Source organism: Eleginops maclovinus, chromosome 22 (assembly GCF_036324505.1).
Source record: "Eleginops maclovinus isolate JMC-PN-2008 ecotype Puerto Natales chromosome 22, JC_Emac_rtc_rv5, whole genome shotgun sequence".
NCBI lineage: Eukaryota > Metazoa > Chordata > Actinopteri > Perciformes > Eleginopidae > Eleginops > Eleginops maclovinus.
In genome coordinates this window covers 2,670,894-2,696,183 of record NC_086370.1, presented here as the reverse complement: position 1 = coordinate 2,696,183, position 25,290 = coordinate 2,670,894, and the positions used below count along the sequence as shown (strand labels likewise).

At 43.2% G+C, this 25,290-nt stretch overlaps 1 protein-coding gene across 1 annotated transcript in view; it reads right to left on the bottom strand.

The window, feature by feature from the left end:
* birc6 (baculoviral IAP repeat containing 6) overlaps window positions 1-25,290 on the bottom strand; it is a 90,091-nt gene that overhangs the window by 31,393 nt on the left and 33,408 nt on the right. The window contains exons 53-64 of the mRNA XM_063874736.1: window positions 24,929-25,165; window positions 22,955-23,816; window positions 22,320-22,463; window positions 22,064-22,193; window positions 21,066-21,197; window positions 20,473-20,634; window positions 20,187-20,360; window positions 16,992-17,191; window positions 16,139-16,472; window positions 14,245-14,462; window positions 12,565-12,729; window positions 11,354-11,525 (exon numbers count right to left, since the gene is read on the bottom strand). Of these exons, the coding sequence (XP_063730806.1) occupies window positions 11,354-11,525; window positions 12,565-12,729; window positions 14,245-14,462; window positions 16,139-16,472; window positions 16,992-17,191; window positions 20,187-20,360; window positions 20,473-20,634; window positions 21,066-21,197; window positions 22,064-22,193; window positions 22,320-22,463; window positions 22,955-23,816; window positions 24,929-25,165 (2,930 nt within the window). The remainder of the gene's footprint in view (window positions 1-11,353; window positions 11,526-12,564; window positions 12,730-14,244; window positions 14,463-16,138; window positions 16,473-16,991; window positions 17,192-20,186; window positions 20,361-20,472; window positions 20,635-21,065; window positions 21,198-22,063; window positions 22,194-22,319; window positions 22,464-22,954; window positions 23,817-24,928; window positions 25,166-25,290) is intronic.

The window sequence follows — 25,290 nt, the reverse complement described above, 5'->3', positions numbered from 1 at the left end:
TGACAATTTGCTTTTCCTTTATAATAGAAGATCACAGCAACAACATTTGTTTTCCTACAAAGATGTAGACGTTTTAGTGTTTTCCAGACCAAAATTCTTAGGGTAGCATTACATAGTTTTATTATAATAAAATAAAATGCAAAAAATGGGATGTGCAAAAGTTTGGGCACCCTTATAAATAGCATTCATTTCAACACCTGTACGGATTTATAGCTGACAGGTTGCTGCACAAAATTGCTTTGATTAGCTCATTAGACCTTCAATTACAAAGACAGGTGGAACCAATCATGAAAAAGGCTATTTAACATAGGTAATAGCTGGCTGTGCCTGGCCTAGGTTCTTTCTTAGGGAGTGGCAAGATGGGGACCTCAAAACAACTCTCCACTGACCTGAAAGCTAAGATAATCCAACATTATAAATTAGGAGAAGGGTACAAAAAATTATCTGACAGGTTTAAACTGTCTGTCTCCACAGTCAGAAACGTAGTTGTGAAATGGAAGGCCACAGGAACAGTCCGTGTGAAGGAAAGATGTGGTAGGCCGACAAAAATAGGGGAAAGGCACAGGCGAAGGATGGTGAAAATGGTCACAGAGAAGCCACAGACCACCTCCAGAGAACTACAACAACATCTGGCTGCTGATGGTGTAGTTGTTCACCGTTCCACAATCCAGCGTACTTTGCACCAGGAAGAGCTCATTGGAAGGGTGATGTGCAAAAAGCCTTTCCTGAGTGTTAATCACAAGAAGAGTCGCATGAGGTATGCAAAAGCACATCTGGACAAGCCAGAAGCATTTTGGAACAAAATACTGTGGTCAGATGAGACCAAGATTGAGTTATTTGGTCATAACATGAACAGGTATGCATGGCGAAAAAAACACACTGCATTCAATGAAAAGAACTTGTTGCCCACTGTAAAATTTGGTGGAGGATCTATCATGTTATGGGGCTGTGTGGCTAGCACAGGTACTGGAAAACTTGTTAAAGTTGAGGGCCACATGAATTCCTTACAGTACCAGGAGATTCTTGACAAGAATGTTCTAGAGTCAGTCACAAAGTTGAAGCTACGCCGGGGTTGGATTTTTCAGCAGGACAATGATCCTAAGCACCGATCAAAATCCACCAAGGAATTCATGCAGAAGCACAGGTACAATGTTCTGGAATGGCCATCCCAGTCCCCAGACCTTAACATCATTGAAAATGTATGGATTTATTTGAAGAAGGCTGTCCATGCACGGAGGCCAAGAAACCTGACTGAACTGGAGACGTTTTGTGTGGAAGAATGGGCCAAAATACCACCTGCCAGGCTTAAGGGACTTGTCTGTGGCTACAGGAGGCGTCTACAGGCCGTTATTGCAGCAAAAGGAGGCAATACTAAATATTAATGGAATTATTTCTTAGGGGTGCCCAAATTTATGCACATGCCTATTTTTGTTTGAATGCACATAAACATGTTTCTGTTTGACCAATAAAAGTTATTTCACTACTGAGATGTTTCTGTTACCATAAGGTATAACATATGTTAAAATGAAGTTGCTGCTTCAAAAGCTCAGCAAGTGACAAACTGATGCAGTGGTTTTCCTAAGGGGTGCCCAAACTTTTGCATACCACTGTATCTATAAATAATAAAACAAGAGAAAATGATCTTGCTGAAGTGGTCTCTTATTTTCTTCCAGGGCTGTATATTAAACCTGCCGCCATTGGACAGTTTATTTTTGATAGTTTATTTTTTGATGGCAGGGTTTTAACTTTTACATACGAGGAACGATCATGTTCTTTGGCTGAAGGAGCATATTGAAGCCCACCTGAACAGAAATAAAGCAGGGAGGGAGAGAGGAGGGGGGAGAGTGAGTCATAATGCTAAAATAAATGAGCCAAATGGATCAGAACTTAAACATTTCAGCGTGAAATAACCACAGATGAAGACATGTAGAAGTAAAGAAGCAGACTTCCAGAATCCTCTTTTTGGAGATACATTTCTAACCACACACAGAGCCGTACATCTTTGCCCTGCCTCCCTCGTTGTTTTCCACCCATCCTTTATTTCCCAGCCGCCTCCTATTGTTGCCTCTTCCTCCTCTCTCCACAGGTCTGCCAGAGTACCAACAGCTGATGATGGGCTCGACTAAACCCAGAGCAGAGTGTGGCACAGCCGGGCTGGATTCACCTCCTTCACTTTTTGTTATTGTGTGCTGTCTAGGTGGTAGCTGTATGCTCAACCAGCCCCCACATCAGTGGGAGGGGAGGAGACAACAGAAAGTGCGAGCAATGGCACTCCCCCCTCCCTCCCTCCCTCCCTCCATTTCATTCTCTTTCTTCTTCATTGCCACCGCCATCAGAATCCTCCCTCTCCTGCCATCGTTCTGCTTGGTTATGCAATGCACATTCCTCCCACGAACTAGCTGGTGTTGGAGACCTGCCGTAACACTGCTGTCACCGGCAGCAGATGTAGATCCATATTGCCATAGCGACTGTCTGGCGCTCCGGCTGCTATCGCCTCTCTTCAGACGTCTGCTCCATGGGATTTTACAGCTTTTCTTTCACTTCTGGAATATCATCTGCCAGACTCCACTGACTCAGGGACATAGACAATTTCTCCTTGGCTCAACGGAGGCTGGGTGTCACCATCAGCTGATCCTACGGACAGTTTTGTCATGACTGGCATGGGGGCTACAGTGATGGGCAAGAGGCTTTAATGAAAATTCAGGAGTAGTGCTCATCAGAAGGGATAGAACTGAAACAGGAGGTGTTGGATTCACTGATAAGTTGGCCAGGGGGTTGGATGAGTTGTGTTTAGGCAAAGCAGTAAACTCAAGAGACAGCAGACAGAGAAGATGGGAGGAACAGTGGGGAGGCAGGAGGGGGCAAATGGGGAGAGGGTATCTCCTCACCCCCTCAGAAGAGGCTGCTAGCGCTTTAGCAGCAGCAATTCAAACCTGCTGATAAGCAGCAAAGAACAGCGAGGGGGAACTTAATCAAAAGGGAAGTTGGGGGGTGGAGGGTTGTTAACCTGACAGGTGGAGCTACAGACTGGTGGAGTTGAGACAAGGCATTTTTACTGGAAAGGCGTCGTGCCACTACTACCTTCTTTTGCTCCGTCCGTCTGTTGCTCTCAGGCTCAGTGACTACACATCTATTCTCTCCCCCATCTTCCACATGTCTTTGGAGCCATGGCTTACCAGTGAGGATCCAAAAAGCATGCCGGATGTTGTTGTCTTACACCTGAGACGCCTTAGGGTAAGCTACTTTATACCGTCATTTTTATTTGTGTGTATTTTCAGATTTTGTAATATCAGGCATTTCAGTGAAATAGGAGAAGGGGGTGAGGATGAATGTTCCATTTACATACAATACAAAGAAGGATCGTGTTTATGTTTATGCTCACACCCTCTCCATAGTCCTTCATAGGGAAGGTGGGCACTAAGCTTAAAAAAACTACTTACAATCACATGGGGGTGGGGAGCTGTTAATCATTAACGGCAAGAGTTGGGCGGGCGTGAGGGGGCCCTTAACAAAAGCATTAAATCATGCTTACTTTGACTCGAGGGAACGCCTTTGTGTGTTAGTGATGTCAATAGAACAGTTTGACTGCAGATTATCCAAGGTAGAGGCTGATCGGCGCTGATGGACAGCTGCTGTGAAAGCATCCGTAAACACCGCTGTTTACAGACTCCCCCCTGCCCTGCATGGACATTGTTTTGTCGATTAATGATTGATTTCTTTCTGGTGGGAGGATAATGTTGTTATGAGTGCCACAACCCAGATCAGTTTGGCCATGCTTAGCCTTTAATTGATTGAAAATAAAATATATTTTTGTTGCTTTTTATGTTTGTGACAACTTCTGACATGATCTCCCTGATTGCCCTTTATTCCAGGCAAGTGTTCCCCTGCCAGGTTAGCAGAGCATCAGGATCATGGGCACCACAGCCATCACCCTCGAGGATTTCAAGGCACTCGAGGTCAAGGAGGAGCAGGAGGAGTCTGTCTTGGCATTTCTGGGCATAATTGGCACATTCCTTAACCTTTTTGTAATCGTCTTTGTTTATATTTACACCACACTGTGAAATCTACAACATAAAGGATTCTTTAAAGCTGCCGTCAGAAGAGACGGTAAAGGAGGAAGTGAGCGGGCAAGAAGGGGGATTAGAAAGAAAACTGACATGAACATGTTTCCCAGAAAGAGGTGGAGGAAACTGGACACACGGGAAGAGGCTGAAGATGGAGAAGCCATAATGCCAAGCCATAGCCATGAGCCGGGGAGATAACAAAGGGCTGAGACACACAGGAACCGGGCTATGTGGGTACCAGCGTGGGCAGAGCCAGATGGACATGATTAAGCCCCACTAGTGGCCTGATGGGAAATACAAGCCTCCATTTCAACTCATTTTCTTCGACTGCTGGTCTCTTTGAAGGTCTTGTGGACAACAAAGATGCATTTCTTTCATTTTAATTGGACGTTGATAAGACTGTAAGTACTACTTGAATGGAAGGGCTTTAAACACCTGATTACAAGTAGAACCTTTGAAGCTTCTATGGAGACCACCATATCCCATCAGTCTTCAGGGCCACATATACTGTAGCTTCCTGGCCCCTGTCCAAGATTAATGTGGCTCTTAGTTCTGCTGTACTGTCATCCCTAACAATATCTGCCATTTCTAACCGACTGACCAATAACAACCTTAAATCTAAACAAATTTCCATTTAGGAAAATGTGTGCAGAAACTTTTACATCGTGCTGATGAGGAATTGTTACTCCAAAAGGGAAGAAAACTGAAAAGCCTGAGATATTTTTTATTAAAAAACTGTTTCATTATAAAGAAATGTGAGAGAAAGATAAACGTGTCAATAAACCATGTAGCCTATTTACATGTAAAGTGAAGCTGGGTCTATCTTTTGACTTTTTCTGCATCTCTGTCAACATGTTCAAGTTGGTGGGAGGGGGTTGGAATATTATCATATATTTGTTCCTGTTTATATCAGGTGAGCAATCTTTTTCCGGTGTTGAAAAAGCTTTACATACACCTGAATAAAGTCTAGATGTAACATGCAATAGGGGATATCTGAAAAATAAAATCAGAACATAATCAAAAAAGGATAGCAGCCAGCCATTTCTGTGAGAAGCCCCGAAGGAGTGTGTGTGACAGAAAGTAAGAGAGCCTGAGGATCATCACAGGAGTTATTTTAATGGCGCATGCAGGAGGAAGATTATTGCTTTCATGAGACTGGGACAGGAAGAACCCAATTGGGAATTGAAGAGCATCTTTATGGTTGCATGTTCATAATCCCATAAAATGTAGTCTCCCTCTGCTGGCTGATGCATGCTACATCCCAACTGACAGTGTGGAGAAGGTGTTTTCCTGCTAGCACGAGCTAAACAAGACCAATCTTGACTGAAACCCCAAATGGAAAAGAAAGTGAAAAGGAAAACCGAGTGGGAAACTTCTTCAATTCATCCAGCAAGCTAGAGAGCCCTAGGTAGGGAGAAGAAGCACCATGGCTTCTGTAATGACTTAACAAATAATCTGAAGCCAGTGCTAACAAACCCCACCGTTCACACACACTTATTCAGTGGTGGGGATGCTTTGTAAACACACTCGCCTGTCCGTCAATTGCCTTCTGTTCCACATGGTCTCTACGGTATATGGATTGATAAATCATTACCAGCCAGCCTAGTCATGTTCAGATACCCTCCAACAGCATGCGGACGCCCACTTAACATGAATGATGGAGTGGAATAGACACTACCTCACTGGTGTTGCCTGCTGCAGCTCAGATTACATTACATTCATATTTGTCTTGGATGAGCATAAAGGTTTAGCGAGGTTTAGAAGAGAAGAGATGTTTAGTCTAAATACAACATATGAAAATCACACATCAGATCTGGAAACCAATTAGTGTCAACCACATTGTGCAAGGAATTCATTCCCCGATTAAGATCCATTAGCATCGTGCTGAAATGTAAAGGTGTTACCCCTTACTAACGGCTCGGTGCATATGATGGAGTGCCAGGAGACGGTGAGAAACTGTAATGCATCCCAAAAGGCTTTGCCAAGACACAGATGATTAATGTGGAGCAGCACCCTACACTGATGGGGCTGAGGAGCTGTGTGTGTGTGTGGGGGGGGGGGGCTGGGATAAAGCTGCTTGAAAATGAAAGCCTGCGTGCTAGTGGGTTACAGTAAGAGGAAAATAAAGAGGGGGGTAGTTTAGAAATGAGAGGATTTATTTCTCTGGGGGAGGAATATTTTAAGAGTGCCATTAATTAAATCCAACCAAGAAAACAGTGTTTCCAGTGGTAACAGTATGTATAAAGTCTGTTCCGGACTTTTACCAGCTCTGTGCTGCTTTAGAGGTGTAGAGAGTTATATCGAAAAGGTTTGATCTTACACAACTTCTACTTCAAGAGCCTAAACTGAAAGACGACTGGAGAACGTTAAGACGTGCTGTCATATCATCCGTCACTGGTGACATTTCTACGCTGATCTGCGTTGTAATCAGCAGCTGTACTGAATGTTTTTCTGTCTTCTATCAGACACTACGATGCAGAGAACTATCCTCTGACAGCATGAACAAATATCAAAACAGTGTTTGAGGTTAGGGAGATGAATAAACCGCCCATACGGAATAAAGACTGGGTTAGATCGTGACCATGGTCACTGTTAACACTCCTTTATTATTATGCTGTTGTCACAGTAAATGTCACGATAAAGTATATTCAGTACTTTTAAATAAATATATTTAGCATTTTCAATACAGGTAGATCATTTTGATAACATGTACATACACCCAAATAAACATAACATGAATATAGACCTCACGTCTTCATCGAGCTGCAGGCTGTCAGATCTCTCAGTGACTCATGGCAGCCAGCTCTTCCTGACGATTATTGACAGCTCAGAGCTCCTGGGCAGCTAGCCCTGTTAGAGAAGGTGGTCTCAGAGCCCCCAGATGCTCCATGACTAAAATAAGCTACATGCAACGGGCTAGTTATCAGAGTAGGATGACATATGGAGTGCTATTCATAGATTGTAAAGGTGTGTAATCATTAATGCTATGCTTCATGTAGCAAAACATAATCAAACAAGGGCTATAAACTTCATAACACACACACACACACACACACACACACGTTATTGTGTGAAGAATTAAGCAGATAATGAGGAGCAATTACAACACTCAGGGTGCTTTTTATCAGCTGTTACTTAATGATGAGAGCTCGGCTGCATTAGCACACAGCAACACGCTCACACAGAGAGACTACAGCAAAGTGAAACATCCTAGCACCAGGCACAGTCAGCTGGAACGGGCTCACAGCTGACAAACACACAATGGTCATTTTGAAGGTGTGTGTTTGGGGGGGGAGAGTGATGCTAGACTCTGTATGTTTCAAACAGCTGCAGCGTGTCTGTAAAGGGCAAACTCCTCGTTCTTTTCAATCATTTGCTCAATTAACTTGCTTTCATATTCCTGGCAAATGGTAGAGATTTTAATGGCTGGCCCCCCCGGGCATGAAATGTCATAATCATACTAATAATACCGATGTGTGTGTGTGTGTGTGTGTGTGTGTGTGTGTGTGTGTGTGTGTGTGTGTGTGTGTGTGTGTGTGTGTGTGTCTGAGTTGGTATTATTATTATTATATTACATCCACGTCCTCAGAAAACAAGAATCAAAAGTATCCGCTGTGTATTGGAACTTAAAATTCCCTCACATCGCATTAATTAGAATGTATTTTGTGCTCATATAAAGTATATTATGTCATCAAACATTTTGTATTTACTTTCCTGGCACTTAAGTGGAATAAATGACAAGGGAAAACAAACAAAAAAACTGTAAAACACCGGTATCAGCGAAGCTCTAATCAACGGCAAAACATTTGACAACGGTGCATCCAAACTTCTTTTCAATCATTTCATCAATGAAACTTGCTTTTGTATTCCCGGCAACTGGACAAGATTTAATGGGTTGCCCCCTTGAGCAGGAAATGTCATCATCATACTAATAGTAATGATGTCTCTGTGTGTGTGTGTGTGTGTGTGTGTGTGTGTGTGTGTGTGTGTGTGTGTGTGTATTATCTCCACTGATTTACTTCTCACTCGGGTTGTGTGTTACTGAGGTCTCGAGGGAGTGCAGCGCAGTTATTTGGATCAGCGGTTCTGTAGAAAGCCCCGTCTGCCTTGCTGCACTCCTCAGTCCCTGCATTAAACTGTATAAAGGCGAAAGGACACGCTTCAAAATCCACTTTACAGCACAGCCATTTCCCTTACAGTCAGCAGGGGATGCGTCTGTGTTCTTTCACACAATAGCGTGCCGTTACAATGACAAAAGGAGGATGTGTGCATGTACAGGTGTCACCCTTTAAATGAAGGAGTAAAGCCAGCCAGCCGGATCATCAGGTCTGGGACAAACACATTAAATGAGGCTTTGACTTTTTTGAGCAATAACATTTTGATGGAAGCATTGGTCCTAACAATGTAGACGTTTGCATTGACTCACATTTACCCCCAAGATGCATCAGCATGAGCACATCCTGACTGCATAATAACCATAGTTTGCTCACAGGCAGACGGATTAAACCACGGAGGCAATTTGCGCTTCACAAAATAATGCAACTTCTTTGAAAAGGTTTCAATTGTCCTCCTTTATACTCAGGTTGAATGCTTCAGGAAAAGCAGAATAGTGGGTTATTTTACTTTATAATTTAATTTTACATGAACTGCCAGAAATGCCACAAAATTGTTATTGAAAGTATAGATTTGTTTTCGCCACATCGCCAAGTGAAGAGAGTATTGTAAAGCCCCGCTGCAGTCGGACTCAGAAGGTCAGCCGCACTAATAACCTGCAGGCACGATATAAGCAACGGGCTGACCTGACCTCCACACTGCTGAAGCCCACTGAGGTCTGCTGGAAGCACCTTTTTCAGCCAGAGGTCTCACTGACAGAGTACAAGAGATTACCTGAGCATGTGGTTAAAGCTGCACCGCACCATCTACAGACATGTTCCTAAAAACATGACAATACGCTTTGATCCAATTTGCTCACATTATTACAACATAAATATCACAATTCTGATTGGACAGTGTCTCCTATAAGCATTAAATGTATACTACTGGGACTCCAGTGGGATTGAAAACCAAGACAAGCACAGCCTCAGCCTAAGATGCTGTAGCTCCATCTGCTGTTTCATGCTGCACACACACAACCACACACCCACCCACCCACACACACACCCACACACACCCACACACACACACACACACACACACACACACACACACACACACACACACACACACACACACACACACACACAGAACTAGAGTGCAGTGCAGGAACTCTAGCCTGCAGTAATCACTGAAAGCAAAGACCAGAACATCTATCCACCATCTCAGCCTCAAAGGCCGGCATCTGGCAGCACTTCACATCATGACCAGAAATCCTCAGACATACAGTGGGGCAAAAAAGTATTTAGTCAGCCACCAATTGTGCAAGTTCTCCCATTTAAAAAGATGAGAGAGGCCTGTAATTTTTATCATAGGTATACCTCAACTATGAGAGAAAAAATGAGAAAACAAATCCAGGAAATCACATTGTAGGATTTTTAATGAATTTATTTTCAAATGATTGTGGAAAATAAGTATTTGGTCAATAACAAAAGTTCATCTCAATACTTTGTTATATACCCTTTGTTGGCAATGACAGAGGTCAAACGTTTTCTGTAAGTCTTCACAAGGTTTCCACACACTGTTGCTGGTATTTTGGCCCATTCCTCCATGCAGATCTCCTCTAAAGCAGTGATGTTTTGGGGCTGTCGCTGGGCAACACGGACTTTCAACTCCCTCCAAAGATTTTCTATGGGGTTGAGATCTGGAGACTGGCTAGGCCACTCCAGGACCTTGAAATGCTTCTTACGAAGCCACTCCTTCGTTGCCCTGGCGGTGTGTTTGGGATCATTGTCATGCTGAAAGACCCAGCCACGCTTCATCTTCAGTGCCCTTGCTGATGGAAGGAGGTTTTCACTCAAAATCTCACGATACATGGCCCCATTCATTCTTTCCTTTACACGGATCAGTCGTCCTGGTCCCTTTACAGAAAAACAGCCCCAAAGCATGATGTTTCCACCCCCATGCTTCACAGTAGGTATGGTGTTCTTTGGATGCAACTCTGCATTCTTTCTCCTCCAAACATGACCAGTTGAGTTTTTACCAAAAAGTTCGATTTTGGTTTCATCTGACCATATGACATTCTCCCAATCCTCTTCTGGATCATCCAAATGCCCTCTAGCAAACTTCAGACGGGCCTGGACATGTACTGGCTTAAGCAGGGGGACACGTCTGGAACTGCAGGATTGAAGTCCCTGGCGGCGTAGTGTGTTACTGATGGTAGCCTCTGTTACTTTGGTCCCAGCTCTCTGCAGGTCATTCACTAGGTCCCCCCGTGTGGTTCTGGGATTTTTGCTCACCGTTCTTGTGATCATTTTGACCCCACGGGGTGAGACCTTGCGTGGAGCCCCAGATCGAGGGGGATTAGCAGTGGTCTTGTATGTCTTCCATTTTCTAATAATTGCTCCCACAGTTGATTTCTTCAAACCAAGCTGCTTACCTATTGCAGATTCAGTTTTCCCAGCCTGGTGCAGGTCTACAATTTTGTCTCTGGTCTCCTTTGACAGCTCTTTGGTCTTGGCCATAGTGGAGTTTGGAGTATGACTGTTTGAGGTGGTGGACAGGTGTCTTTTATACTGATAACGAGTTCAAAAAGGTGCCATTAATACAGGTAACGAGTGGAGGACAGAGGAGCCTCTTAAAGAAGAAGTTACAGGTCTGTGAGAGCCAGAAATCTTGCTTGTTTGTAGGTGACCAAATACTTATTTTACCGAGGAATTTACCAATTAATTCATTAAAAATCCTACAATGTGATTTCCTGGATTGTTTCCCCCATTCTGTCTCTCATAGTTGAGGTATACCTATGATGAAAATTACAGGCCTCTCTCATCTTTTTAAATGGGAGAACTTGCACAATTGGTGGCTGATTAAATACTTTTTTGCCCCACTGTATTACGACAATTCCAGCAACAGACATCACCAGCAGGTCAACTATTTGTCCCACAACCCGACTTTCTGATTCCCTTCACAACCATCTTGGCTCAATGTCCACATCAAGTCTTTTTCTGCAGGTGTTGGTGGCATATTGGCAGGTTAATTCAATCATAATAGTAACTCACAATCACACCAGAATGCCCTCTGAATCTCTCTCTCTGTCTGTGTGTGTCATCAGTGTAAATCAGAGCCACAGACAGTTTTTTCTACCTGGTGTCCCGATGCTACCTCTTAGCCTTCATTGGTGAAAACAGGGAGCCTACCTGAGTCGTTGCGCAGGTAGGAGGACATGGCAGGGATGAGGCAGGACTGGCTGAGCAGCTCCTGCAGCACGGCGGGCAGCGCTGAGCTGTTGCTGGCTCTGCTGTCGGCTGAGCATGCCTCAGCACTGTGGCAGCTGCTGGAGCCTGCTGGGTTGATGTAGCTTGCTAACACCTGGGGGGAAACACAATGTGGACACCCTGTTAGACCAAGTACCAATAAAACCTCTCCACTCTGAATTGACAAGTACACACTTTTACATTTATCTGCAATTTAAAATATTGATAACGTGTGGATACTAAGTTATTTTTAATATGCAAGTCCATTCTCTACTTTATCTGCACTATACGTCTGTTGTTGTTGTACGTTTCCACCTGCTGCTGGACAGACAGCGGAGCTCCTTCAACACACTGCTCCAGCTCTGCTGTCACAAGGACAGATACAGGAGAACATTCCTGGCCACTGCCATAACTCTGTATAACAACTCACCTCTGGCTGGCAGACAACTCACTGCTCCTTAGTCTCTCCTGGATAACTGGACTAAAACTCACACTGTACATTTGACTTTGAAACTCACTGTATATTTTACATTTATATTCTATTTAATATTCCATTCCTTACACACTTAAAAGTATATATAATATCCTACACTATATTTTGTGTACATTTTTATTCAGACATTATATTTTCATTTTTTAATGCTCTTTTATTTCTATTGAGAGGTTTAGATTTTGAATTGTTTATTTGTAGTCTTTTAATTTCTCTAATGTGCAATGCCTCGTCTTTTTATGCTGCTGCAACAACAAAAAATCCCAAATTGGGATCAATAAAGTACTTCTCTTATCATTTCTCCATTGCGTGACAAATAAAGGACTTCTGATTCTGAACGCAGTGTTGGTAAACGATGAACCGGTATCATGGCTCCGCTTATGGTTTCTGATGTTATGGAATGACACGGGAAGGAAAAAGTCCTGGAGAGTAAACCTGCACACAGCCTGCGAGTTACCACTGCTAAACAGGCTTCAGACTCAACGCTCATAATCATTAGGCTGACCGTTTTATAAGAACAGACTATATACAGTATGATATATACTCTTTGTAATGAAACACTGAGTTGACAGTTTCACGTGACAGACTTTAGTTCAAACACTTTCTGAAGCCACAGGTTTTTTTTAAAATCTGGCTTTAAAATGATGTGAACGAGTGGACTCACCTGCAGCAGACAGGTGACGTGTTCCTCTTCCAGCCGCTGTTTGGTGAGGGCCTGCTCCACATCCCAGCCTGAGGCTGTGGATCCAGTTCCAAAACCAGTTCCTTTAGCCCAGTACAGCTGCTGCTCCTCACTGGTGGCCCCACCATGACAACTGGACATCTGCGGCTGCCAACACACACACACACACACACACACACACACACACACACACACACACACACACACACACACACACACACACACACACACACACACACACACACACACACACACACACACACACACACACACACACACACACACACACACACACACACACACACACACACACACACACACACACACACACACACACACACACACACACACACACACACACACACAATAATGATTAAACTTAGTCGGCTCTGGGTGGATTTAAGAACACTCATCTGAGCATGTATTCAATTCCCCTTCTCTGTTTTTAAGGACAATGCCTGCCAGTGTTTTGTTGGAGTGGAACGGATAAACGGTTTATATTCTCTGGCCCTCAATAACATTCATTACTTTCAGGGGTATATAAAAAGCTGACAGTATTAGACACTGTCCAGACACTCCCTTATTGGCACTATATCTGGGTGAGTCATACACACTTTGATGAGCTCAGTCTGTTGTATTTGGTTTTAAAAGTTTCATGTGTAAATATTATACAGCAATGTCCAGTGTCAAAAATGGTCTCAGGGAATATAATGAATGTCTACTATAGGAACTAACATTCATCACTGTAACTGCGGCCATTTAATCCAAAATGCTCTCACCTTTTCTGACATACACAGTGTGTGTATCCAGACACATTCAAAATGCACCACTATAGAATAATGTAAATATCACATTTGTAACTCAGGCAAACAACTGCATGGCTCCCTCCCTATACAGCCTCGAATTAGAAACATGTAGGAATCTCTTTAAAAAGGGAAGACTCCTGCATATTCATAGAAAACATTTTTATTCAGATATCTACGGAACCTCTCTAAATAAGAACATTCATATTTCTTCCAGACAATCTGGCATGACTTTAGTTTTTTCTCACTTTATATGAAACCAGAGTCTATACTCTATCACCGAGTATATAGTCTATAGGAGCCAACATGGATGAAATCAATATTTTTGTTTTTTCTGTCTTATTTTGTGCTCTCATTGAAGCTCTTGGACAGGGGGGGCTGATGGACAGTCAGTGACAAGTCTCTGGCTCACATTCAAGTCCTCTGCCCCATGATCTGTCTTCGACTTTGACAACCACATAAATCCACAGAGGCGGTGTCACCAAAACAACAACAAACACTGCCGCTACCCTCTCTACGCAGGTTCCACAACATGGCAACAAAGTAAGTGTGTGTGTCTGTGTGTGTGGGCTAGTGTGTGTGAATAACTCCGCTGTCCGCTTGCACACCTCTACCCGACACCGAGTCCACATCTCCCCTTTCCTCCACGACCTCCGCTGGCTACCCATCAAACAATGGATTGACTTCAAGATATTACTCATTACATACAAAGCCATCAACAACCCCCTACCTCTGTGAACCCCCTGCAGCCCATCAGGAATAAGCGACAGGGCCTTTCTCTGCAGCCCCCCCCCCCCCAAAGTGTCTGGGAAAAAGCTCTACATAAATATGATGTAGTATTCTGAACAGTGGGCCGTACCTCCGACACGCTGCTGCTGGCGTTGGGGTTGCGGGGGGCGTGGTGGCTGAGGGCCGACAGACAGGCCAGGATGAGGTGGATGGCGCCGATCTCCAGAGCCATGCGGCGCAGCAGGACCCCGTCGTCGGTGGTCAGAGGCGTGCTGCTGAACAGCGCCCGCAGCACGTGGAACGGCAGCGTGGGCAGCACGTTGGCAGACGGAGACTGCAGGATGTGACCTGAGAGGAACAAACAGATGATTGATTCACTGGATCATCTAAAGACAGTGTGATGCGGCTATGAAATTGTTTTGGGTATTTGCAATGACCAGTGTCTTTCCACTCCATTTAAGGGAATCATTGCCCAGAAAACACCCGTAGAATAATGACATATTCTGTACGTGTCTGTCTAGCTGCGAGCCTGATGTCTCACCAAACAAAATACTCTGACATCAATATCTATCAACGTCTTTCATTTCAACGGACTGGAAAACTAACCCCACCAGACTCAGGGACAGTTTAACCCAACAGGCCATAAGACTGTTAAACTCCTGAGCTCTGTGATATAACATATAGCGACCACCTGTATGGATTTCACACATTTATTTATGACTAAAATAAGCGGTATTTTATTCCTGTAAAGTATTTAAATGTTACATTCAGTTTTAGGCTCATCTTATTCTATTTTACATGTATATAGTCTACCTCTCTTGGTCACTTGCAACATTCTCTTGCACTTTTTAATTCCTATTCTGTTCTTTTAGACTGTTTTTTTTTTATTTGCATTTTATGAAACTATTCACAAAGCACACATAACAAAATAAACACATCTAGGTACAAACATCAACTACATAACAGTTGACAAATCCCAGACGAAATGAGTAACAATAATAATAATAATCATACAAATAAAAGAATGGATACAATATTATATTGTACATTTCTCTTCAAACTGTTTCCCAGTAGTCACCCAAAACATTACAGGCCCAAAATATATGAGCATGATGGGCCTTCTGCTCACTGCATTCTCTCCAGCATTTTGAAGTGAGGTTTTTATTTTATTTAGATTTATTGATGTTGCATTGCTGAAGGAGATTTAAGATTTACATTGCCAGAACTACACTGTAGCTGCTGTGCAAATGACAACAAAGCCTTTGAACATGTCCCATTAAGATTCAATTCAGACACCGATGTGTGACCGGTCTCACCGAACCGGATGGAAAAGATACTCTGACATTAACACCTATCAATGTCCTTAATTCCACTGTACAGTATTTAATTGTACATTCTGTTTTTGTTTATCTTATTCTATTTACATGTATATAGACTCCTGCATTTACTGGGTCACTTACAACATTCTCTGCAACATTGAGCTCATCTTATTCTATTTTACATGTATATATTTCACTAATGCTGCATGACTTGCACATTAGTCTTGCACTATTTTATTTCTATTCTGTTATTTCTTGCAATATTTGTATTGTTTTTTATTATTGTATGTCGTATATTATATAATAATAATAACAATAATAATAACAATAATAATAATAATAATAATAATAATAATAGGACTATGAGGGAGAAAAACAATAAAAGAGAAATAAATACATTTAAAAACAAAACAAACTAGGCAGCTTTGTTTTGTTTGAAAAAGATAAAGAAAAGGCTGAGAGCATAAAAGGTTCAAATATATAATAAAGGACCGTCAGTCAAAGATAGCTCAGATATATTAGGTGGCATTGTTGGAGGAGCCTTGGACTTGAGATGTTTCTATTGCCATGACTACACTGTGCATATCACAATCAAATATTTGAATCTTGAATTGAATCTTAAACTGACTAGAAAAGTAAGAATCAAATCAGACATGAAAAACAAACACAGTGTGATGTTACTGGCAGCTGTTTGGTCAGACTTACTGCCCTCTCCGTCATCTGTGACCCCCAGCACCAGGCGCAGCAGGCACTGGGCGTGCTTCCTCTCCTTCAACAGCACCTCTGCGTACCCCGGCAGGCGTAGGAAGAGGCCGAAAGCCGCCAGAGAGTGGGCCGGGATGGGAGACATGGTCTGCACTGAGGACGAGGATGAGGAAGATGACTGAGACTGCTGCTTGTTGATTGGCGGGGGCTCGGTGGCGATGGACTCGGGGGCCTCGTACACCAGCTCGCCCGACTGCTCGATGGTCACCCACTCAAATTGGTCGCTGTCCTTGGGTTTCTCCTGCGTAGCGGAGGGCACCACGGGGGCACTCACCTGGGACAGAGTGAAACGTTAGCAAAGGTGAGAGTTAATGGAGGCAATGCTGACAGCAGGATGTAAGGGGGCAAGAACTTTGCAGTGTCATGATGCAGCCAATTCAAGCTGAGGGAGACCATGCTCTCCTCTCTACAAATTGGGAATACAAATCATGAAACTGTTCCATTTCCAACAAAGTCAACTAAAGTATTTAATCAATCTCATGAAACGGCCATTCAATTTGAGCGCTTATTCTTAACATGCTTCAATAGAGTGGTGTAGAGTCCTGAAGCCCGGAAATGAGTTTAACCACATTTGACCGCGTCTGGTTCCCTGGTCTGGAAGTCTATACATATTTAAACGTTTTGTTGGTTGGATCCCTGAGGTAAGATCTGTGTTTAAATCAAGATCACATATTATTTATGTTATGTTCTCGACACAAAATGAGACAGAAACTACCGGACTCATGACTCATGACGCCGTACTTGACTCTCTTGGTGCTTTTTATTGTTCAGCATATCTCTGAGTGAGTGGTACCTGCTGAATGACATCAGGGTAGAGCATGGGCAGCCTCTCTGCGATGAGGGCCAGCCCTCCCATGCCTGCAAAGACCTGCAGCGGGGACTGGATGGGGTTGGTCTCCAGCAGAGACTCGTCTGTAGCGGCATCCAGACACTCCTCCCCAGGCGTCATGGGCTCGTCCTCAGGACAGCTGTTCAGCATGTCGCAGTGGTCCACTGCAAGGAGAGCAAACAGAGGACCTGTTGTGTGTTCACGCACTGTCTCACATTTTGGACACTTTATCAAATGTACTCTAAAATGAATATAATATCTCCTGCTGGGATGTGTAAAAAGATGGAAACCAGGTGTCAGATTTGTTTCTACATATAAAACAAATCTTTAATGCTATACTTAAAGATGTAGTTTGTTTTTAGTTAAATGCTTTAAGCCAGTTGCTGTTTTTTCGTTGTTTTTACTATTATAAAACAGTAAAACAATTATTGGGATTACTGCATAGTCCTTAAAAAAGCAAGGATATTAAGAGGGGTTTAGCCTTAAACATGTGCACATTTTTACTAGCAGGGTAAATCCTTTCACTTTTTAAAAATGTATTTTTAGTATTACTTCACTTTTTTGTGAAGTGGCTGTCGTTTCTCACCCTAATTTCCTAAATTATCCTTTGTTTTGCATTTAATTTTACTCTGTCATTTTGTATAATGTCTGTGTGTTTGAACGTGTTTCATAAAGTTTCCCTGGTTGCAAACTCTTATTTCCACCGATATAGACGTCAGTGTTGAGCTGTGTGGTTACGCACGCTATCAGTCTATCACTCATCTCTCCAACAGCGCAGCAGAGAGCAGGAGGATGAGGAACACTGGCTCTCATTCATCAGCAGGTCTTAATGTCTGCAGAAGGGGGGGGGGGCTACCCTTGGATGAGCTATGTGCTGATCCAAAGACAGAAGATGAAACACCGTCCTAATGCCCTTGTTTACACTTCTAATGTGGCATTGAAGACAAAGTCAGACACTCAAAATGAAACAAAGGGTGAAAGACACACCACCGAACCCCCCTTCTACTAATGCTTACCCACCACCAGTTTATTGTGGAAGCACAGTCTTGCCGTTTAATGATAAAATAAAACTCTGGTCTATTGATAGGTCATCCAATCTCTCACAGAGGAGAACATCTGACGGACGATTCATCGCTATGTTCAACTTTCAAGATGTGTTTTCTTCCCCAACACTTTGACCTCTCTCTCTCTCTCACATGACCACATTAAAAGCACGCTAGCATTTAACAAGGCGGGAGGGTTTTTAAAATGCAGACAACAAAAAAATGAACAAGTGTAATGTAAAATAAAGAAGCTGAACATTATTAATCGATACCTGAGGAAGCCAGTCCTGCTGTGTTTGCATGCGAGTCTCACTCCATAGCTAATGGTCACTGCACTGAACTGGGCTCAAGCGGGATCTACTGCTGATAACGGCTTCCAACGAACAGACCCAACAGCTCCCCCTCATGTGAACTCTGTTATCTCTTAATGGTTGCTGCAAGCTCTGCCGAAGCAGCGTTTAGCTATTATGCCCTAACTATCTGGATCAAACTCCCAGAATCCTGCAGGTCCGCTGCAACTCTCACTACTCTTAAATCCAGACTGAAAACGTATCTTTTTGCCGCTGCTTTTGATTGAGCTGTTCCTGTCACACTGCAGCGTGGCTGTTGTTCATGTATCAAATGCCTTTTTATAAGTCTTTCTGCTGCATTTTTGTTTTTCTTAATGTCTTTTATTTTTCGTAAAGCACTTTGAATTGCTGTGAGTTGAAAGGTGCTATATAAATAAACTTGCCTTGCCTTGATCTTTTGTGCTTTTAGCACCATTAGCTGCTAGGCTAACGGTAGCCTAATCACAGATAGGCTCTGGATTTAGATTATATTTAGATAATTTTTTTAACAACTTTTGGAAGTCATGGTGATATGATAAGAATGACAAAAAAACAGAAGGGAAAATGAAAGGATTTCTCTTGGTTGCCGGCTTAATGGGACATTTAAGTACATAAGAGGGTGGAAAAAAACCCCACTTACAAAACAGAACATTTTGTCCTTCAATTAGAACATCTATGTTCTGAGTTACACAACGACCCATCACAAACGGACCACACTGTGAACTATGGAGAGTGGGCAGGACATGGGGAATAGACAAAAGGTGCCCGAGCAGATCTGCAGATTCACCAGTGCTGAGGTCATCAAAAAGACATCGATGTCATAAATGAATCCGACCTCGTGCTGAACCTGGATCTGCAGACTTAGATGGCTAAATATAAGCAGTGATAAAGGAATCACATCAATGGATCGGCAGTGTGGCCTTCTGGCTAAAGGAAGGTCAGCAGTTTGATCCCAGCTACAACCTGTCCTCCTCACTAAATGCCCTTCCTTTATTATCTGACTCATTGATAAGCAAGGGTAATCAGAACAAAGGACTGCAAATTATTCTATAAAAACGATTCCCTAAATCTAAAGACTAACACAGTACCCTGTATGACACAATCTTTCTAAATGCCATTTTCAGTACATGAGATCTGCATTAATTTCAAAAACTCTATGTATATTGTACATTTAAAGACATAAAGCAGCCTGACAATAGCACAACTCATCAAGTCTAGAAGAAGGAGAGACTGAGCCACTGGACCAGATTCTCACGGCAGCACAGCGCCTTTAGAATGTGACTGCGTTGTAAGCCGCTAGAACTCTTTCTATCCACATTATTGGTATTGCATTAACAAAAGTTGTACAAATAAATCATCTGGTGCAAAACAATTATATTTTAACTATCATGTGCTATTTTATTGACTTGTACTTAAATCTTATTGTTTGTCTGATAGATTATGAAATGTTTTTAGTGTTTGTTATGTACCTGGGGACTGCAGATGGAAATTAGCTGTAAAATCTGGCATAAAGCATCTCTTCTCTTTTATGAGATTAGCCTAATGTATGCATGGTCTTTGTACAAAACAAATACATAAATAAAATCTCTTTATTTCCCTTTCAGATGGCTGGATATTAGATTGAGGGCAGAGAACACCAAATCATTGGTTTTCATTTATTTTTAGCTTTTTTCTTTTTGTCTGTGCATGTTCAGATTGTGTATGTAAATCTTGAATTCCCACATGGGATTGGCCAAATGTTGGTATGAAACAGAAATAACATCAATGAATGTTGAATGAGCTGGTACCTTTCTCCGTGCGCAGCCTCTTGAAGGAGTCTGTTTTGGAGAGGCCCGGGTCGGAGATGACCTTGGAGCCAAGTTTGACGGTCAGGTTGATTGACTGGTAGCCCTGTGGAAGTTTGCGGTCGTACAGGAGAGTCAGGAGCTGGGCCAGGGTCATCTCAGATGGGAGGGGCTGACCTGAGGGGAGCAGAGGGAACAGGCACAGGTCGTTAATACGTGAGCTGATCAGACTCAGACACTTGAGTGTCACCAGATGGGAGTCGGCAGGTGAACCTGATGCTGGCAGTACCTGGAAGCAGCTTGTGGTACAGGTGGAAGACAGGCACACTGATGGTTTTGGCTGAGGGGTCCACACCAGACGAAGCAGTCAACTTGTCACTCATCACGCGACCCCTCCTGGAGGGAGGTCTAGGGGGGGTTGAAAGAGCTCGCTTGGACTGGGACTTCAAGCCTGAAGATGGACACAGAACATGGAGTGTGAGTATTTATTTTGGGATCAAAATACAGACGTTTAAAGCAACCAAGACATTATCTATTATGCCAGTATTATACATGTCAGCAACTCTGCCATGTGCTTATTAGACCTCTGAAACAGATCAGATAAAACACACACACACACACTGTGACCATCTAATCTTATGGTGGATATTTTCCCATCGTTGCAGATGCTCTACTATCTATCTATGTATTCTGTGCCTTCTATTTGTGAGTGAGTAATTGACACATTTCGCGTTATTCATCAGATGTTGATGTTGTCTGGGGGGTAAGACTCAACAGAGGTGGCCTGTAGTCACAGGAGTGTATTTGAAACACACAGAAGTACCTGTGTACACAAACATTTACCAGTTTGGGATTAATAAACTCATTCTTATCTTATCTTACCTGAGGCCACAACCACACTGTAGTTGTCTTGGAAGCCGCTGTCTGCTTTCATTTTCTCCTTCTCCTCGTGGTTCTTCTTCTCCTTGTCCTCCTTCTGCTCATTGATCAGCTTGGCTGTAATGCTTGGTGTGTCTGTTTGGAGAAATAGAAGATACAATGATATGAAGAACTTTATTTATTTAGTTATTGTAACAAATTGAATATTGTTAAGCTTAAAACAGTGAACAAATATTCAAAGAAAATGGGTCATTTTTTTTTACAAATAGTGGTGATAAAATTGGGTTTGATGTTAAACGGTTACAACAATGTTATATGTATTGAAATTATTCAAGCTGAATCCCAAATCTGAAAACAAATATACACATCAAAAGTGACAGAAGAACACTGTAGTGAAAAGCAGTCCCTCATGTTGCAGCAGGGACATTTGACTGAGACAAATGGAGCAGCGGGAAGCCTCGTATATCTCCGACTGCGGATGGTCAATGTGCTAAATTGTGGCCAAATTGTCCGAGGGGATGTCAGGGTTAATGGACTGAAACCTACACTGTTCATTTACTGCCACCTAACCCCTAACTGCTCACTTCTTTCTGCTCTGAGTGAACCCACTGCACCAATGTCTTTCTGGTACTCTCCTCAGCTGCTTTCCATGAGTTTTAAACAATATCATATTTCAATTCAAATAAAAATCCTCCAGTAAAGGGAGGGATTATGCTGTATAAACAGATGAAGGCTTTCAGTTATACATTGCATGCGCACTTAACAGCAATCAATCAGATATCCTTATAAAATAATGACAACAGTATTTCTGTTACAGCAGATAGGTATGACATGACTTGATGATAGAAGGCTTCTTGTACCATATCGCACCCCTTATTCCTGCAGGAACAGATTTTTATTCTTGGCAGCAAGGCTTACAAATCCCCACAGCTCAGTGCATTCAACTTGAGTTTTGTTTGTGAGGCAGCTCTCTCGTGTAATTGTTGTGTGTCGAAACATACCAGACACCCGGTCCAGGACTTCGGCCAGCGTGGTGGAGATGGGCAGGTGGAGGGTGCGGTACTTGTGTCCTGCTCCGTACATGGGATGCTGGATCATGTGGCTGGTGGCATTGATGCGTCCTTTGTATAGCTGATTTAAAAAAGGGGGAAATTGTTATAATTATATTGTCAGGTCGTAGCCAGAACTGCTAAAACAGACGGTCCTCTCTCCTTTCTGGAGAGGTAGTAAATTCCAACAACTGAGTGAATTACCCACCGGACAAGGTGACTGTAGGAAGACTGTGACCTTCTCGTCCTCCAGCATGAGCTGCAGGAAAAGCCTTCGAATGAAGCCTGAGATGTTTCCAGAGATGGGCACGTTGCCTCGCTGGGGCGCAGACTGGAAGAGCTCACAGAGAACCTGAAGAAAGGAAACATGATAGAAATCAAAACAGACACCAAATAATATATCCAAATGAAAAGAGCTTGACCTTCAAACCACAAAGGAACAAACGACTTAGTATTCTAAAAATATAGTTTGTACTATCATTTTGATTAAAGTCAGCTCTATGGCTTTGGAAACTCTCTGTACATTTTATTGTATATTCTTTTTAATATTCCATTCCTTAAACACTTAATGTATTTATAATATCCTGCTTTATATTTTGTGTCAATTTTTTGTCCGACATGTATATTTTCTACTTTTAAAAAAATGCTACTTTATTTCTATTGTAATGTACAATGCCTTGTCTTTATGCTGCTGCAACGCAAACATTTCCCAAATGGGGATCAATAAAGTAGTACAAGGACTACAACAACAACAGCAAATCTGTGTGTGAAATTAGAAAAATCAATCCGTGTCTCAAACAAATGAAATGTTGAGTCCTAACAGAGAGGAACATAAAAGCAGACCTGAGCCATGAGCCGCTGGTTGTTGGGGTGGCAGGAGATGCACTGCAGAAAGAAGGCCACAGTGGCGTTCTCCAAAGCGGTCCTCTGCTGGGTGGTCAGCCCTCCTGCCTGCCCAGAAGACGCCAGGGAGTACCGTGAGCCTGACGCCTGGGGCTGGGATGGAGAGGGGCCTGCCGCAGCGGCGGAGCCCAGAGGCTGACAGCCTGCGTTGGAACCGGCACTGGCACTGGAGTGGCACAGCAGGAAGAGCAGAGCCGTCCACAGCGGGTTCACCTCGGGTCCTCCTAACCAGTCTTTCATGGCGTGACTGTTGCCCACTTCCGTCAGGAAGCGCAGCACTGGAGCGGCCAGTTCTGCAGCCAGAGGGGGTCGGTTGTGTGAGGACGAGGAGGATGAGTGGTATTGGTGATGGTGGTGTCGTCTCTCGGCCTGAGCAGCGGGCAGAGGCAGGTCGGCACTGGCCAGGAGACCCACACAGAACTGGGCCAGGCTGCGGACCAGCAGCGAGGGTAAGCCCGAGTCCAGCAGCTGCTCTATGGCTCCTGGAGACTGGGAGGCAGCGGCCAGCGTGGTGAGTTGGGACTCGGACAGATTGACCGGGGGTCTGGCATGCTTGGAGTCGTCGGTGAGGCCGGCAGAGCTGGTGTTGGCGTCGTGCTGCTTCTTGCCGTCGTCGGTCATTGAGAGGCGGTGGCGCTGGGCCTGAGAGTGACTGGCGCTGGGCATCGGGACTATCCCCATCCAGGACATGAGCAGGGAGAAGTAGCTGGGGTGGATGTGACACATGGAGCACAGCAGGCTGTCCACTGCCTTCTTCAGAACGATGTTGCACGGCAACGACATGGACCAGTTATACAGCAGCCTGGAGGAAGAGGAAATCATCATTAATGCATGTTCATCAGAAGGGGTAGAAGTACTCAGATGTTTTAATTAAGTAAAAGTAGAAGTACCAGAGTGTAGGAATACTCTGTTACAGTAAAAGTCCTGCATTCTAAATGTTCCTCCAGTAGAAGTAGAAAGTACTCTCATCTAAATGTACTTAAAGTAGAGACAGTAGAAGTAGTCATTGTTTGATTGGTCCATTTCAGAATAATATCTCTGATATGTTTTATAATGATTGATCATTAAAGTATTCTCACAGCTGGTAAAGGTGCAGCTAGTTTTAATGGCTCTGTATACTGCAGGGTAGCTGCTGAATTTACTCCAGGTGAACTAAAGTCTGATTTAAGGGCTGATTATATTTCATTATTTTAAACTGTAAAAATAAGTTAAAGACTACAGGCTATTAAGAGGTTGGTTTAACCGAATACCACGGTGTTGACAGTTTAATGTAGCAGAAAACACACATGCATTTAATCTCCCCTGTGTATTTATTCATTTATAAGGCTCATTCATATTTTAGTAATGTTGGAAGTGTTAAAGATATGTTACTAGGACACACGTGAAAAATAATACCACTATGTGTTTTTCATAAATGATGCTTTTTCTGACATGAGAACAACATGTGAAATGTCCTTAACATTAAGTTAATGTGGTAAAATGTTATGGTGAGCATGTATGGCAGTTTTAACCACAAATTGCCTATATTCAAACCATATGTGGGCGGATTTTTATGAATTTTGGGTCGATTCTTTAATTAAGGGGACTCAAAACTGCAATTTTAGATCCTAAACATTTCTGAAATGGATTCAATATACCTCCAAAACGACACCAAAAGTGTCTGAATCGGCCAAGACAATTTTTAGCTATTGTCAGCATATGCTTATTAAAGCTAATTAATGCAACTCATGCTAATTGTGTAAATTGCCCAACATATGCAAATAAGCATCCGGCAGTTTCTATGTGATGGGGAGCCGTCCTAGACATTTGCAACATAAAACTTGGGATAGTCAACATTTCTGGCTTCAAAATAGGACTCTATGAGCTGGCAAACTAAAGCAGGTTGTGTATAATAAGGGAAAGAGTGTGACTGACTCAAAGAGCTCTCTGTTGAGCAGGGCAGGCAGGTCGTAGTCCACCGGCAGCTCGTAGCTGTGCCACAGGATGGCTGCTACGCAGTGCAGGTGGGAGGGCGACGGCATGAGGAGGCCATACTCTCTGGATGAAGAAGAGGAAGGGCCCGCAGTGGCGCCAGTGTATCCCATGGGGCCACTCATCTTGTGGGCCGCCACCCGAGAAGAGTCATGGACCCACTGAAGAAGAGCCTCGATCCTGAAGGGTGGAGATACAGAATCAGCTTTGATAAATAACTCCTCATGTGGTTTTAAAATCTTCAAATCATCTCCTCCCCTCAGTGTGAGCTGAGTCATTTTGGAATTTATATTCAACCAACACAG